The sequence below is a fragment of the Emydura macquarii genome, unplaced genomic scaffold (genome assembly GCF_026122565.2).
Source record: "Emydura macquarii macquarii isolate MOO-44397 ecotype Brisbane River unplaced genomic scaffold, CSIRO-AGI_Emac_v2 contig_1451, whole genome shotgun sequence".
NCBI lineage: Eukaryota > Metazoa > Chordata > Testudines > Chelidae > Emydura > Emydura macquarii.
Genome location: NW_027131588.1, coordinates 23,011,172 through 23,027,617, shown reverse-complemented (window position 1 = coordinate 23,027,617; position 16,446 = coordinate 23,011,172). Strand labels below are relative to the sequence as shown.

General features: G+C 45.0%; 1 protein-coding gene and 1 long non-coding RNA gene across 2 annotated transcripts in view; one reads left to right on the top strand and one right to left on the bottom strand.

Annotated features, from left to right (window-relative positions):
• The window catches only part of LOC137156587 (uncharacterized), a 55,214-nt gene extending 39,436 nt beyond the window's left edge, over positions 1–15,778 (bottom strand). The window contains exons 1-2 of the long non-coding RNA XR_010920831.1: positions 15,664–15,778; positions 9,066–9,401 (exon numbers count right to left, since the gene is read on the bottom strand). This is a non-coding gene — a long non-coding RNA (uncharacterized lncRNA). The remainder of the gene's footprint in view (positions 1–9,065; positions 9,402–15,663) is intronic.
• Positions 2,821–16,446, top strand: part of LOC137156586 (cysteine-rich protein 1-like) — a 40,569-nt gene continuing 26,943 nt past the window's right edge. The window contains exon 1 of the mRNA XM_067553471.1: positions 2,821–2,913. Within this exon, the coding sequence (XP_067409572.1) occupies positions 2,871–2,913 (43 nt within the window). The 5' untranslated portion in view covers positions 2,821–2,870. The remainder of the gene's footprint in view (positions 2,914–16,446) is intronic.

Sequence of the window (16,446 nt, the reverse complement as noted above, 5' to 3'; positions counted from 1 at the left end):
AATTTTTTATGACTGTTTGCAGAACTTTTTTTCCTGCTACTCACTCAGCTCTAGAAATTTGCATTGCTACAGATTGACAAGTGAGCAAGGCCTTGTTTACACTAGAAATGGCATAGTATATTGCCATACTGGCAAACCTTTCTAATGTACATGGAGCCTATACTGACTTCTACCTGTATAACTCATACCAGCTCGCTGAGCAAAACAAGCTATTCTGACAAAAGCCCTTTTGATGGTATTCCTGCCTCGAGGACAGTGCTTTGCCAGTATAAAAATGGTGCGAGCAAACCCACAACCCTAACAGACATTACTATACTGGGGATACTTTTAGTGTAGACTTGGCTTTGAGGGACAGCTTAAAGGGACACAGCTTGAAATCTAGTCAGTTTTAAAGAAATGAGTTTAAAGCTGTTTCAGCTATTGCACCTGCCCCTCACTGCCTTGGCACATTTGGTGGCTTTCCAATCATATTCTAATATGTAGTGCTTTTCTCGTCTCTGCTGCTGTCGGAAACACTCGCCCAAACAAAAAAGAGGAACGAACTGACTCTAAAGCAGAGGTGGTGAAACTAACTGTACACAAAGTGCTGCCAAATGTGCAGTGAGTGATCGGAAATAGATTGTTTTGGTTCAGGCTAGTCTTTTTCCGATTTAATCATTTTAGGTGTTGTGTGTAGCACATTGAAATGCAATTTTTTAAAAAAAAAGTTGGCAGTCTCTCTTAAAAATCACTCTTCTGTATGGCCACCAGACCGAATGGGATTCTCTGGCAGCATTAGGGTAAAAGCATTGCTGCAACTAACATTTGAACGTTTCACCACCATCCTTCTTTCCTTTCTAACCTATAGAGCAAGGCTTTGGGATGGTTTCTCTGCTTGTGTTGGTAATGTCATTTGTGCCAATGCAAAGCAGGTGTGACATGTTAGAGTTCTAATTCAGTAGTAGTTACCCCGGGCCATGTTTGCATCAAATGAGGCTGTGAGGTGCAGGGCAATGGAGAATCTAGCCTTCTGTTTCCAGCAGCATCAAGAGCTGGGTAATCTTGTAACCATTGCTATGACACCGAGCTTTGCTGGACATTCACGTTTCTGGGACTGAGACTTGCCAGGAATGTCTGGTAACAAGATGGTCCCACCAGCCGGCTGGTCTGGTGCTACCCAGGTGGGGTACCACTCAGAGTTAGCAACGACAACCAAGCAAATGCTGCAGAGAGAGTCTCTGTAAGACTTAACGTGGGAGCTAACAGTGGTAGTAAGCAGCAGGGTGAGCACTCACTTCCTGTCACGTTTTCCTGTCTCGCAGACAGAGAGTCCAGTTTGCCAAGCTGTTCTAAGACACTTCACAGCCTCTGAGGTAGAGATGCTGACAGATGCCTGTATGAAGTTAAATTACAGCTGGGCAAAACTAGGAACAATTCTTTTGCTAAAATTCTCCTGAATTTTCATTTCACATGGATTCTGTCTGGCCCCCATCACCACAGAATCTGAGAGCCTCACAACTTTTAACATATTCACCCTCACCCTGTGAGGGAGGGCAGTGCTATTATCCCAATGTACAGAAAGAAAACAGACACAGAGAGACTCAGTAACTTGCCCAACGTCACACACGAAATCTGTGGCGGAGCAGGGATTTGAACCCAAGTCCTGGGCTAGTACCTTCTAAGAAGCATGGTCCAGTGGCTAAAGTCATACAGTTTACAGCCAGGAGAGACTGACAGATCATCTAGTCTGACCCCCTATACACCACAGGCCATTAAAACCCACCCAGTTATCCCTGTATTGAGCCAAATAAACGGGATTAGACCAACGCATTACAGCTCTCTGGAGACTGCACAATTTTATTGCAGTTATTTTTGCAAAATGTCAGGAGTCTGACAATGATTGAGTGAAATATGCCAAGTACAAAGCAAGGGGAGCGCTCCAGGGCATTCTCTGTAAGAGCCCCAGGAAGGTGGAACGCTGTGCCCCACGGGGGGGTCCTGCTTAGCCCAGCTCTGCTGATTGCCAGGCCAGTCCCACACAAACGTCTTTTTTAGGAAGGCTGTTAGGGGTAAGGTTCAGGGCCAGTGGGGAATTTGGTCGGTGCTGCGTGTTGCCTGGGTACTTAGTCTGTCATGTTGTAGGGCTGCTGTTTCTATTTGGAGTGATGGGGTTTGTTTGTGGTGTGCAAGGGGTTCAGACAGGCACCAGTTGTAATCACCTACATTTAGACAGATACAAAAACAGTTTGATGGGAAAATCTGCACTTGTGAGTTTCAAAGTTGCAGGAGGAAGAGAAGCCTCCCAGGCCAGAGGAATGGACATTGAACCGGAGGGCTGGAGTTTGAGCTCTGACAATGGGGGTATGTCTACCTGGCAAAAAAAAAAACAACCCATGCAGCAGCGAGTCTCAAAGCCTGGGTCAACTGACTTGGGCTCGTGGCTATTGGGCTAAAAATAGCAATGTAGACATTCCCGCTCAGGCTCTGAAACTTGGGGGAAAAGATCCGCAAAAGAAGCAAAGAAGGCCTTGAGTGGTGCTCCGATAACAGAGACTTGTATAAACACCCTCTGCCCCAGATATTGAGAGTGCTGTGCACAGGGTGGAGCTAAACAGGTTCCGGAGGTTCTCCTCTGGGGATGGAGAAGAAGTGACTTTTAAAGTCTGTGTTTTTGGTTCAAAAAGGTAAATTATTTCTTTGAGAGAAAGCCCCTGAACTCAGCGTCTTACACTACAGTGCTCTCATTTACCTACAACCACAACATCCTGCTTCAAAAGCAGAACACGTCATGGTCTTACTGTTGGCCATGGTTTTCCTGTTGCGTTAGCTGAAAAGAAGCTGGTTATATGAGCTCTGCTCAAGGCTGGGTGCTGAGCTGAGGAGCCCTGAAGATGATTTCGTATTGTCCCATATGTGGAAAGCCTGTTTACTTTGGTAAGTTTCTTCCTTTGGAAGCTTTTTTTGGTTTGTTTTTTAAGCAGACAGTGAAGTTAGGCGCTTTCTGTTCCGCTTCTCTTACGTTTGCAGGTAGTGGCCTTCCCGTGAGAATGACAGGTTGTGGGACAGCACCAGCTGGAGATGTAATCAGTTTCAAATAGCCAGTTAAAAGTAGTGTCAGTGATTGCACCTGCTTCTCATTCCCTGTTCTAGTTTCTGTGCTTTTTAACCCCCCCCACATTTTCCTGTTTTTAAAAATATTTTTCTCCCCCTGTTGTGTGAAAGACCCTCACAAACTGGAGAAACTGACTGTCTGATATACAGGAGCAGGAGCACTATGCTAAGTGCTGTCAAATGCACAAAGTGAAGAAACTGAACAAAGATAGAAAGAAACACGTTTTCGCTAGTCCCTTGCAGTCAAAGTAATCTTAGTGGATACTTTTAACAACTGAAGGAAAAGCATTTTCAGACAGAAGTATGATTTTTAAATTGATGATGCTCTATGACACTCAAAAGCTTGTCTCTTTGACCAACAGAAGTTGGTGTAATAAAATGTATCGCCTCATCCATCTTGTCTCTCTCTGTTTAAATATAATCCGTTCAGAATTATGTGGATGTCTGGATAGAAAACCTCAAGATGAGTTCTCCAAAAGTAAAGAGGATTAATATGAATTTCCTTCCTAATTTGCTATGACATATTTTGGCAATGGACAGGAAAAGTTTACTCAACTTGTTTTAAAAAATACTATAAAATTTGTTAACTGCTTTTATTAATGAAATGATAAGATAAGCTACAAAGTAGTTTTTTGGAACCTAAGAGTGGCAGTTTCTCAGATCAGATTTGCAAGGGTGCAGTAATTTGCTTGTTTCATTTAGATGGACTGTAATAGTTGGATCATCTCACATGGGCCCCATGAAACACAGTGCAGAATAAATGGGATCAGCTAACTATTTCCTCTTGCTTTCCTACGAATGAGCAGAAAAGTTCTTGCAAACAAATCAGTAAGTTGCCAGAGGCCTGCTAGATGCCTGATGACACAGACCTGGTTCACCCAGAGCTGCCAGCAAGGTCACTAGGCACTGTGTGTGTGTGCAAGGAAGGCAGGGTCAAGCCCTAATTCTGTTTTTATACTCTGACGCATTAGGTGGGATGTCATCTGATCACTTCCCAACCTGGTTTGACAGATCCATTTTCTGACTGTGTCAGTGAGGGTCCTTTGCAATATCCTATGGAGAAGATCAGCAAGAACAATACATTCCACTGTCGAGGAATACTGTAGAACAGTTGGTGAAGCTGTCACAGACACAGACTTGTCAACTCTCATGATTGGATCATGAGTTTCTCACCATTTAGTGTTTTTCCTAAAGCCCTGACTGCTGAAGTCCTGGCATGCTGTGAGACTCTAAGCTTCCATTCTCCCCCTCCCCCCCACCTCCAAGTTTTTAGTCTTCATGATTGCAGAAAATACCTTATAACTGTGACCGCTAAAGGCTCAAAGACGAGAAGGCAAATTTAAAGACCCCAAATTTATTATTTTGTCAAATCTCACGACTTTTAAGCCAATCTCATGGCTTTTGTGGCCAGACTCCTGATTTTTGAATGCTTGGGGCTGGCAGTAGTAGAACTTTCTTTATCTGAAACAGCTAGCGGGGGGCAGAGTCAAATTAGACGCTCAGAGGCCCTTTTAATTTCTCTTGGCTTCACATGAATTAGAACTGCTACAGTGTATGAATTATACATGTGACAGAGAAACAAGGATGGGTCAACACTGCAAAAGAATCCGTGGAAAAGATTTGCTTTCTTTTTAAGTTAACAGTTGTTTTGAGGGAGTTATAGGATGAATTTTGGGTTTTCATTTTTAAATCCCCAGCAATCCTGAGGAGCAGGCATGCAACATGAGGGGCTATTGAATCATTCTATCAGAAGCTCAGCACTTGAATGGTACGGGAGGACAGGGAGGCGTATATTGAGGGGGTGCTCACAAATCCATGCTGATGAGACACAAGGCAGCACGGGAAAGCAGTGAGTGTTTTGATGAAGATTCACTCAGCTTTCCAGGAAGAGGGTGGAATTCGGAAGAGTACATCTTATTCCATTTTAGGTAAAAGCCAGCAACAGCTTCTTCCGTTTGCCCTTTGTCTCCCTGTTACCACTTCTGTTTCCCGTGGTTACAATTAGCCAAGTTGCCCAACAAAGAGCTGCATAGCAAGGTTAGGCCCTCATTGTTTCTCATTAATATTCAAATCCATAGTCAATAGGTCACATATATGATCAAAGGGTAGTTCTGCTTCACGAGCCTCATTACCCCACTGTGGGCTGAGGCAGAGAAATTCAGGTGGATGGAGGTGGTGATAGGGCCCAGAAAGGGGTTTGCCACATCCACAACATTGCTCTCCTCCCATCACCTCCTGGAAGCACCTGGGTGCTCCATGGGGATCTGTTCCACTGGTTGGGATGGGACTGGGCAAGGACTAGAGGCAGTAGAGCTGGAGGGGGGGCAGCTGTGCTCACTGAAAAAACATCCCCTCCAGTCTACCTTCTGGGAGTACCATAAGTAGTTCATGGTGACTGATCAGTATTAACTCACTTGCTATCCCCACCTGCCCTCTGAAACTGCCCAAGGGGGCTGAATGAAATAGTGGCTTGGGGGATGATGTGCCCATTGGAGAGCCAAGTGGGTGGCTATGGGGCCTGAGAATTAGGAGGCAGTACAGAGGCATATGGTCTCCATGCAAATAGCATTGCCATGTGGTAGCTCTTGGCTGCTCTGTGGGTTCCTTGGATCTAGTCCTGTCAGTTCTGCAGTGATTAATAAAAGCGGAGACTCCACACACAGGCAATCCAAATTTCTTGTGCTTTATACTGGGGAAACCTGTGAAGGGGACACCCTGGCCCATTGCCCTCATTGCATCATTTCTTCAGAGACATCATGAACACTTTTCTGAGTGCTCTATTAACCTCGTGAGAGCATGTGTGCGCATACCTATGTATTTTCTATACCTATACCACCCCCAGGAGCTGGCATTAAGGGTGGGAGTACAGATCAGTGATTTCAGGGTTAAAAAAAACGTACAAGAATGTTGAAAATCATATTCAAAATATGATATTAGAAACCTGAGAAATTCAGCATTAAGGTTAAATTAAAAAGAACCCTAACATTTCAAAATATAGGAATGCAGAATTCACACCCCCAGCTCTGCCCCTGCCAGAAAGAAAGCAGAGTGATATTTGAGGAATAGAACGTGTGGCAGTTGTGTATTGGAAATCAGAGGGAGTTTGTTGTGGAGATGAGTGTATTTGGATAGCAAGACGTGGAGGAGGAGGTGAATGCCATAACTAGTGATTTTCTTGAGCACTCCCATTAATAGGAAATGACCTTCAGCTAATTAATTCTAATTGAAGGAAGTTTATTATGGGGGATATATATCTTCCAAACATTATGCAAAATTTATATAAGCCCTCTTAGTCAATGGAACAGTTTCATTGTAGCAAATTAATTCCTCTGTTACTTGCTTAAGAATGTGTCACTCACTGCATTATTGGAAAATGTTGTGGCTGGCTCCACAGAGCAGGTCTTATTTCAACAGCTTCATTATTTTGCTTTTTAAAAAAATGTTTTGATGGATTATTTAAAACGTCATGCTTTAGTGCACAGGAACTGCGTGATTCTATAGTCGCTCTTCTGTGTCAGCAGCTAATGTATCTGCTTAAGTGGTTACAATAGTGCATGCTTCATTATAATCTTACCTACCAGCATGGTTCAGCCTTGATATCCACTGTAATCCCTGAGTTTCATGGGTTTATAACTCAATCATTTAAAAATCGTATCAGGCTTAAGCTTTATAAAAAGATTGTAAATCTAGATTTTTTTTTTGCAATAAATATGATGCAAATTGGACAGATTATGGAGTTTTAACGAAATGATTTGCATAAGATTTTTTGGGGGGGAATATAACTGTCAGCCAAACAATGGGTTAATTTAAGAATAAAAACGTTGTACAGTCTTGTTTGTGAACTGATATAATTTGATGTGAAATAACTATTTGTAATATTTATTTTGGAAAAACCCCAGATCATATTACATTTCTGTTATGCATCTTGTTTTTAGTAATTAGACTGTCTGCACACACCACTTGCACCAGTTTAACATAAAAGCAATTATAAAAGGATTGGTTTAAATGGATGAAGGCTCTTGAATAGAGAGATCAATTTAAAGCTAGTTATAGCAGTTTAGCTTGCACCTGTTCTCCCTAGTCCTGGCCTAGGCTAAAGAGCCCTGGAAGAGAGTGTTCATTAAGCTCCAATTTGATATCTTCTCCATGATTCAAGGGGACCCATTCCATCCATTCATTTGGATTTCTGGAGCAGACAGTATGGTGAGAGGACAGGACTGTAACATCACTGACATAACAGCCATGGCAACTGAGTGAAGGACATGCACATCCCAGGGGATTACAGGACAGATAATGTTTGTAGCCACTATGCAAGTACAGCTGACCAGCTCCTATTGCTTGCACCGATTTCAAGGGGTATTTTGCTATTGCTAGCAGTGGTGGCAAGATTTGGGCCCAATCTTATCCAAGTCAGGGGAATGTTTGCAATTATCTAGATCCACAGCCTCACCTAGAGCCCAGTAGCCTAACAAGGGAGGAAGTTACTCAGGCTGAGTGTCGTTGCTAATGGGCAGGTCTGAATAGCTTCTTTCATGAAATGGCTTTTTAAAGCTACACCCTCCCTAACTATTCTGTTGTCTTCTTCCTGAAGAATTATTTTTATAACCTCGCTTCTTCGAGGATACCACCACTGGCAGGGCTCTGTGGCAGGAGGAGACGGCGGGGGGAAGGGGGGGGGGGAATTGTAGTTGCGTGTGATCACGGTGAAACGGATTTGTACTAAGTTGATTCTGCACTTGCATCAGGTTATTACACTCTTTAGAAAGCCACTGTGTGCAAAGGCTGCTGAAATGTGAGATGCTGGCTGGGAAAAAGGAAGAGAAGAGATATCAAAGATCCGCCTCTCTGCCACAGGCAGGCAATGCCACTCCTAGCACGGCAAAACATAGCTGCTACTCAAAACCCAGCACACAGAAGAGCCCCTGACCAAACCCACATCTGCGAGTATGAGGCGTGGCTTGAGGGAACGTTTACATTTGCACAATGGGAAACTGACTATAATTGCTTTCTGTAGACCACGCCTTGAGCTTTCACATGTTTCTGTGGCACGAGCACATGCTCCAGACTCCTGTTGGCTTATGTTGAAAACAGCTAATAGCTGCAGAATCACAGACCTTGTGAAAATCAATGGGTGCCAAAGCACTCTTTCAGGCCCAACAGCCAGAGCAATCCAACCCTCTTCTATAGTCAGGACAGCTGCAAATAATGGAGGGGTGGAGGGGTGGGTCAGCCCCAGGTACAGGCTGCTTCAGAGCTAAGCATGAGTGCCGAGGTACTGAGCATGTAGACAGAGGGGCTGATGCAGGGTCAAGAAGATGGCTTCCTGCCCCCAGCACACACTACACACACAGCCTAAGTGAAGAAGCGGTGAGCGTGACCCTGAGAGGAGGAAGAGGTGCAGGACTTCTTTTGGCACCGGACTTGCTGGAAGATCAGCCATGGGGATTTCTGAGCAAGGAAATTGCCTGCTGGTCTTTGTTTCTACTGTGTTTAGGGAAAAAGGACTGCATGCACATTTTTTGCAAACAAGGAACAAATCAGGAATATACCTAACTGGTTTCACTCATTTCTCCTCTTAACGGACCCCCTTGGCCACTCTTCCAAGACCTAGACTTTGGCTAACGATGCAACCAAAGGGGTAACAGGCTTTAATAAAGGACTAAGAGCTGAGCATATAATTCCAGCTGTGGTGCATGCAGCGTCCCACAGGCCAATCAGTTTGAAGGACTGGATGACTCATGAGGCATTTGGTCATGTGGCTAGAACATTAGGAGCCAGATCCTTCCTTGGGTAAGGGCAGGTCTGTGCTGCTCTATCAGAGCAAGACCTCCCCTGTGTGCACATATCCTCAGATGACCATAACATTGCCAGAGGCTCCTACATTCCTCTCCCCCTCATCTCCCTAGAGCCAGAGGCAGGGGGCAAGTGGGGTTCTTGTGAGAGTTTTCACATCTTAAACTCAGTTTTGTACTTACGGGATCAGCTTCCCCCTTCCTCACTAGCAGCTCTTATTTCTCCTGATGAGTGCACAGGCTCCAGTTTTGTAGCAAATTCCACCATCTCACAACTTGGCCTTGGTCTCAATTCACTGATTTTGATTTGGAAGTTCCTGTCCAACTGGGTTTCAATACATGGTCCATTGCGAATATATCATGTGAGTCCTGACTGGTGTCTGGATATGCCAGCTACACCGATCTCCTCACATCTTCTGGCAGGTCAGGTGGGAGGGGGTGGTTCCTTTCCTCTTCTTCTAGCCCTTTGCTGAGCTCACATTGACCATTGGCTCCTAACTGCATATCAAGAGCTTGTACCTAGAAGAGATTTAAAACAAAAAAGTTTATTTTTTGTGTGAATTCAGATGCCAAAGTATTTCAATCCAAACTGTGGCCTGTCTCTCTCATTGTTTTTCATGAAACATTTCAAGAGGTTTTAGGCTCATTCTCATAAAGAAGGCAAACAAATTTCAAAACCTCAAAAGCTTTTGCAAAATGGAATTCTTGTTTTCTAGCCAGCCCTACTCAGCTTGAGGGGACAAACCAGCTATGCACTCAGGTCTTTTCATAGTGTGATCTACTGATGTTCAAAATGTGAACCAGTCCTGTTCCCTTGGACAGAGGATGTCCCACTCTGCACTCAAGCAATCCCCTGTTACAGAGACCTCAGCTAAATTGCAATGGGACAAATCACATTGGAAGTGGTGTTGGTAGCTCAGTAGGTGGCAGGTTTCTGTCAGAGTCAATACTGAACCAGATTGCTTGAGATAGAGGTGTTCTATAGCTGATTATTGTTATTACAAGCCAGATAATATGACCAGTAGCCAAGCCTTATCTAATGTTAGTATTGGCTGTTACCTCATTGACCTTATAAATAAAATGAAATAAAATATAAATACTAAAAGTGACCAAATGTATGCCATCATCTCATCGGTACCCTAAGGAAAGCTTAGTGTCTGATAAGCTAGGCAGTGTAGAAGAGCAGCAGCTCTGTGTAAGTTAAAAGCTTGTCTCCCAGAAGTTGGCCTGATAAGGTGGGTGAGGGAATATCTTTTGTCTGTCTGAGTAACTGTCGTCCTTGGTGGTGAATGGAGCAATTAGCCCAACATTACAGCGCCACCTGTTTAGGATTCATTTTTCCCATTCTGTAGCATTTGAGGAGCTCCTGGATTGCCTGACATTGTCTACCCAAACCTCAGGGGGCTACAGTTCAAACTTCAACTGACTTTGAAGTCCTGGGAACAATGCTCGTTTACAGCCACTAAGGAGGTGGCTTTTCCTTTTGTTTTACAAAACACACACTGGGTAATAGCACCGAAGTGGAACCCGACCCACAGCAGTGACAGGGAGAGGCAGAGATGCTGTTGTAAACGACTGCAACCCTGCCCTGTTGCTATGACTGATCAACAAGACTATTGTGTATGCATGGAAAGGATGATGGAAAGGGTGCAGACGTTTTAGACATGCTGAAACGTCACCTCTTTCCACACTCAGGTTTCTCAGCTGAGTTCACAGGATACTTGAAGCACTAAGTCATTTTTATGACCACCATCTGTGTTGTTTTTACTAGAGATGAGCCAAAGCCAGAAGCTTTTATCCAATCCTCTGCTCTGAATGATGGCGGTTTGGATAAAGCAGATCCCGGCCCGGAATCATCCCTGGTTTTGCAAAATCAAAGTCTGATTGTTGAGCTATGCTGCCTCAGCTCATCGCTATTGTCAACCCGTTCCATATCCAGAATTAGAAAGTCTGACAATGGCACAAGCACTAGCTGGGCAGCCCTGAGGAGGCAGATGTATAGAACGCTGCAATGGACACCCAACACCCCTCTGGATGCCCCAGATGCTATAACTAAAAAGGTTAAAGTGGGCCAGGCCCTCTAGAGAACCTAGAAAAGACACAGTCCCTGCCCCACAGCTTACAATATATGGACATGATGCTGCAAGCTCTTTATCTACAGTATTTAATAGTCATGTTAAAGTAATGGCTAGACACACCAACAGGGTTGTACAGAGCTCCACGGTGCGAGGTTCTCCACGTACATGTAATGAGCAGTGGCCCCTGCGCCACAGAGTCCAAGCCACACTGCTACAAGTCCTACAGCGCCGGGGTAAGTCAGGTCCAGGGGTTGGCAGTGGTGCAGCTACACCGCTGGCGAAACCCCAGAGTAGCCAAGGCCTCAATGAGCAGGGCAGACGCAGGCGAAGGGCGAAAGAAAGGACTATTACTTCATATTACAGAGTGGGTAGTGAGGCCCAGAGATGAAATGACTTTTCCGAGGTCACAGGTTTGACCAGTCCTGCACAGAGTATTTACATTTTCTCTTCCAGTGCACGTTACTTTGCATTTATGAGCATTGAACTTCACCTACCATCATGTTGCCCATTCTCCTATCTGGCTGATTACCTCTGCAGTTCCTCACATCCCTCTCGGGACTTGACTAACCTAAATAACCAGATTTTGCAGATGTGTAAATGACACCAGGCAGCCAGATACTATCCCTCTTCCCCCTGTGATGTGGGGTGGGGGAAACGTACAGTAAGGAAACCCTCTGCTTACCTAATCCTCGGCAATGATCCCCCACCCATGTCAATGGGAATGACAACTTATGTCAGTACGAAATTCTCTTGGTCCAATAAAAGGTATTACCTCACCCACCTTGTCTCTCTAATATCTTGGTACCGACACAGCTATAAACACTACATACAGTCATGTCAGTAGGGCAGATAAACTTCTTGCCCTAATACCTTATACATTGACACCGGCCCCATTGGTTAATTTAATAGCATTGTCTCAACCAGCTGGCATCAGCTTGATTGCCACACATTAAGACACAACCCATTCCCTGAAATAGCCAAGATAGCAGGTTGATTAGCTTGGCTCCATGTTTATAATTAATTTCACTGTGAAAATGGGACATTCAACCAAAGCAGGTGGGGCATGTTCGTCTCATCAGAAAGTGAAAGGCACATTAAAGGCAGCAGAGCCAGCCGTGCTGCTCACCTTATTGTCAGTACATAAAATAAACATCAGCAGGTAATGAATAAATGTGTAGCTGGGATATTAACTTGAGGGAACATTATCCACATTGTGCCTTCAAATGGATGCCTGAGAAAGAGGAACGGCAAGGGGTGCAGAATGCAACAGATTAGAAAATGTTTTCAAAAACCAACTATCCTTTCACCCCAGCATACCAAACTGAAAGCCCTGAAATAGTTCATGTACCAGGAATGAACCAAAAAAACTAAACTGAGCAAGAGCATTAGTAAGACTTTACTTCCCTTCCTGGTGGTGGCCTCAGGTGTGTACTTTATGCTATTATAATTCAATGTGAGTCTTTAAGTGGAATTTTCTTTAGTATAAAGATGTTGAAATTGTTGGAAACAGAAGAGATCCATTTCCCTGCTTTTTATTTTGCATTACTAGAAGCTTCTGCCTTTTAATACTTAAGATTATTTGCATTAAGGTCCTGGGCCATATTCAGCTCTGGTGTAAGCAGGTGGAATACCCAGGGACATTATAGCACTCATTTATTCCAGAGTTGAATTTGGTCCTTTAGATATTAGCTCTCTTATTTCTTACTTCTGTTTGTGACATCACAACCATTTCCATAGCAGCCTGTGGTGATGTCTCAGAGGATTGCTATGACTCCAGGTGGCGAATAAGAACCAGGAGTGATTAATTCTCAAGGAACAAATCACACCCATGTTCCTAACAGCATAAACATGGTTAAGGAATACAGAGAAGCAGGATACGATTTTATACAAGATTGTTTGTCAAAGTCCTTGAGAAGGCCACAGCACTTTGAGCAGTGTTTCCTTAAGATTTCAAGGAAGTGGTGCAAACCCCACCCAACCCACTTCCTCCAGGATGCCTTTCATCTCTAGGCATAGGCAACAAAATAACAGCACAGCTAAAGACAGGCTGAAGAGCTAAATAGGAGATGGGGGCCAGATTCTCAGCTGGTGCCACTGATCGGGCCAGCTCTCCAGCTGATGTCATACAGCTGATTCACAAAGGAGAAATTGATTAATACAGTTAGGCTGAGAAATACAATTTAAAGTGGGAGCAAATGAGGAGGATGGATGGCCCAGTGGTTATGGTGCTAGCCTGGCACTCAGTTCTTTGCTCAGATACAGATTTTCTGTATGACCTTTGGTAAGTTACTTAGCCTCTTTGTGCCTCAGTTCCCCATCTGTACAATGGGGATAATAGCACCACCCCCACCTTGCTGGGGGGGGAGAGAGGATAAAGATTGGGAGGAGCTTACTACTATGGTGATCAGGTCTGATAAGTATCTGAGATAGAAACTACTGAGATTTCTGCTTAGTTTTAAAAAAAAGCTCTGCAATACTTTAGCCGGGCAGTTTCCTCTAGAGAGCAGAGGCAGATCAGCACTCAATGGGCAAGGTCAATGACCAAGCCCGCAAATGATTTTGGCAAGCAGCTCTGCCAACAGCTCTTGGTCTCCTGGTTAACAAGGAATGCCCAGCTCTGGGTGAGTCAGCATCCTGCTCTGTCTGTGCTGATGCCTCCTACCTCCGCTCTGGCAGCAGAGCCAGTCCCTCTGGCAACCCTCTCACTCCCCCCCACCCCACCGCCGCCGCCAGGGCAGACTGTACTGCTAAATACTATGCAGCATAAAGAATGGACATAGATGTTGAATTGCTGTCCCTGATGGAGAACGGATGTCACAGATTGAGCCATTTGTTTTCTGATGGCTATAAAGCTCATGGTTTGTTGCTTTCACTCAGAGTGATGGCTATGGCTGGCTAAAGTGGAAGTTGATTCAGGAGCATCAGAGCTTCCTGGTGTAGATTTCCCCACCCCTCTTGATAATTTATGTACTGGTTACCAGTATGGGAGGGAAAATACTCTCCCACTCCCTGCCCTGCCCCAGGCAATCATTAACGCCTGTGCAGAGCAGGTGTGAAACACCACCAGCCTAGAGTTTGATACCCTCTTTGCATAGGGTGTAACTGACTGAGCAAAACAGTGGAGAATGGGGCCCTGCTGCTCAGCTGGGACATGGCAGGTGAACAGTTTCAGGGAACCCATGCTGATTCGCTTGCTGAGAGAGAACAGCAATAGAGGAGAACCTTACAGTGACATTAGGAACATTGGGGGGAGAGGGGGTTGCTTTTCCCCCTTAGCTAGTGATGACTTTATCCTGAACACCCTGTCAACAAAACTGGCTAAGACACCACAGCAGCTATGGGAGACCTGTGGCTACCTTATTCTTCACAAAGGACACACACCACATAGTACACAGTCATTAGCTGGGGGAATCACATTCTTGGAGCCAGATGCCAACCTCTTTACTCCAGCTGAGATGTACATTATCCTGCTGTTGAAATGAAAGGACCAAGTGCTATTCAACACAGGCCAGATTCTGGTCCCTCTACCTATCTGGGCTAAATCTGAGAAGAATAAAGCAGCTGACAGACAAGTCACTAGTCATCTGTGTATTGAGCAGGCCCTGCCACTGATTCAGACCACTGCTAGCCCCTAGCTCCTGCAGAGAGTGCAAGCAGCAGTGTCCTTCGCCCTTAGACTGCAGAAGTGACTGGTCTCTGGCTACGTGGTACCCTAGGTGTGCTCAGTGAACCTGTTTGCTGGCCAGTCCTTGCTGTTGCATGAAGCAGCTTTCCCTGCTCCCTTGGGGGAATGGATCTGAGGGTGTAACATTTGCTAAGTGACGCAGGGAAGATCGGAAGGGGGAAAGCAGGTGCCCTAGAAAGCTAGGGCAAACAAGACCCACACCCCTAGTTAGGCCTTTCTGTGGAGAGTTCAGAGTCTATTAATTTTCACTGTGTTACACTCGCTGCTGGATTTCATTTGATGGAGAGTGGAGCCCTGTACAGATGCCTAATGCAAATGAGCGTCTGCTAAGAGATGTGCTGACATACTAATGCTTCACCTCACCACGGGCACTCTCACACACAGTCTGTTCTGAACAGCCTCTCCCCTACGGTGAGGGAAATGCTCTGTGCCGAGCATGGCTGCAGCCTGCTTTGCAATTTAGCAAATGAAGAGAAGGGTGTTTTGTTTTAAAGCACATTATGCATTGTGCATTTAATAAGTCCCACTGCATCATACTGGAAGCAAGGGGATGGGACAGAGCCACTGCTGGATTTCGGCTATCAGCATTAAACAGCTCTGTTATCAATCAGCAAGTAACCACAAAGGGAAAAAAAAGTGGGGAGGCGCAGATGACTGGTGATAGCATATGCAGTTTTTCACCAGTACTAATAATTATGCTCACATCAGCAGTGACCCCACCTCAGTGCACCAGAGCCTGTGTAACCTAATGTAACACACAGAACCACTGATTTCAGTGGTGACTTACAGCAGCTGAGCGGCTAGCGCATTATGTTGATCTAGGTTCTTATAGGGCTTCCCTCATTGTATGGCATGAGCACAATACATCCATTAGTGCATTTACCCACACAACACCCTCCACCCCTTTGCAAGGCAGGGCAGAGCTCTTATGCCCATTTTACAAATGGAAAACCAAGGCACAGAAAGACTAAATGACTTGACCAAGCTGTAAAAGACCAGCTGGAGGGAGCAGTCTTACCTAATGGTCAGGGTGGGAGGCTGGCCTAGTGGCCAAAGCCCATATCAAAAGCCAGGGAACAAAACCAGGCCAGAAGCCAAGCATCAGAGCCAGACTATCAACAGGCAAGCCAAGCCGAGCAGACACATAACTATGAACACAGAACACCAACAAACTGCTAGCTAACACCAGCTGCAGGTTTTAAGAATGTGCCTGATGATGTCTTCAGTCAATCAGGGGCCAGGTTCATTAGCGGACTCAGCTGAGGGCAATGAGCTAGGTCTGGGTTCAACTGGCTCTCTCTGACACAAGGGTACACTTGAGTCTGCAGTAGAGCAGTAAGGTGACCACAGCTCTTGGCTGTCACCCTGGACTCACCCTGCTACTTCTTGTTGACTAAATTATACCTTCTGCTTCAATTTCTGCTCTTTGCGGTACACCTGGCTCACTCCACGGGTTTCAGTGGAATCCACGGGTAGATTATGATATCCTTGTTCCTCTCGCAGAGTTAAACAACTCACCCTTGGTGTAGCTGTCCTGTTAGCAGGGTCGGAATTCCTTCTCATCCTCTTGCTCTGTCTTTTTGGTTCCAAATGATTTCAAAATGAAATAAATCCCTCAGGAGCCTGATTTGCAGGAAAGCAAAAAAGCCGTGGCAGAGCACTTCACACACCATGATGACGTAGCTATGCAAAGGCATTGACTAAGTTCAGGGACTCATCCATAGGGCGGGGCTGAACATTTTTGGTTGAAAATATTTTTCATTGGTAAATAAGGTTGAGCTGAAAATGCAATTTTCAATCA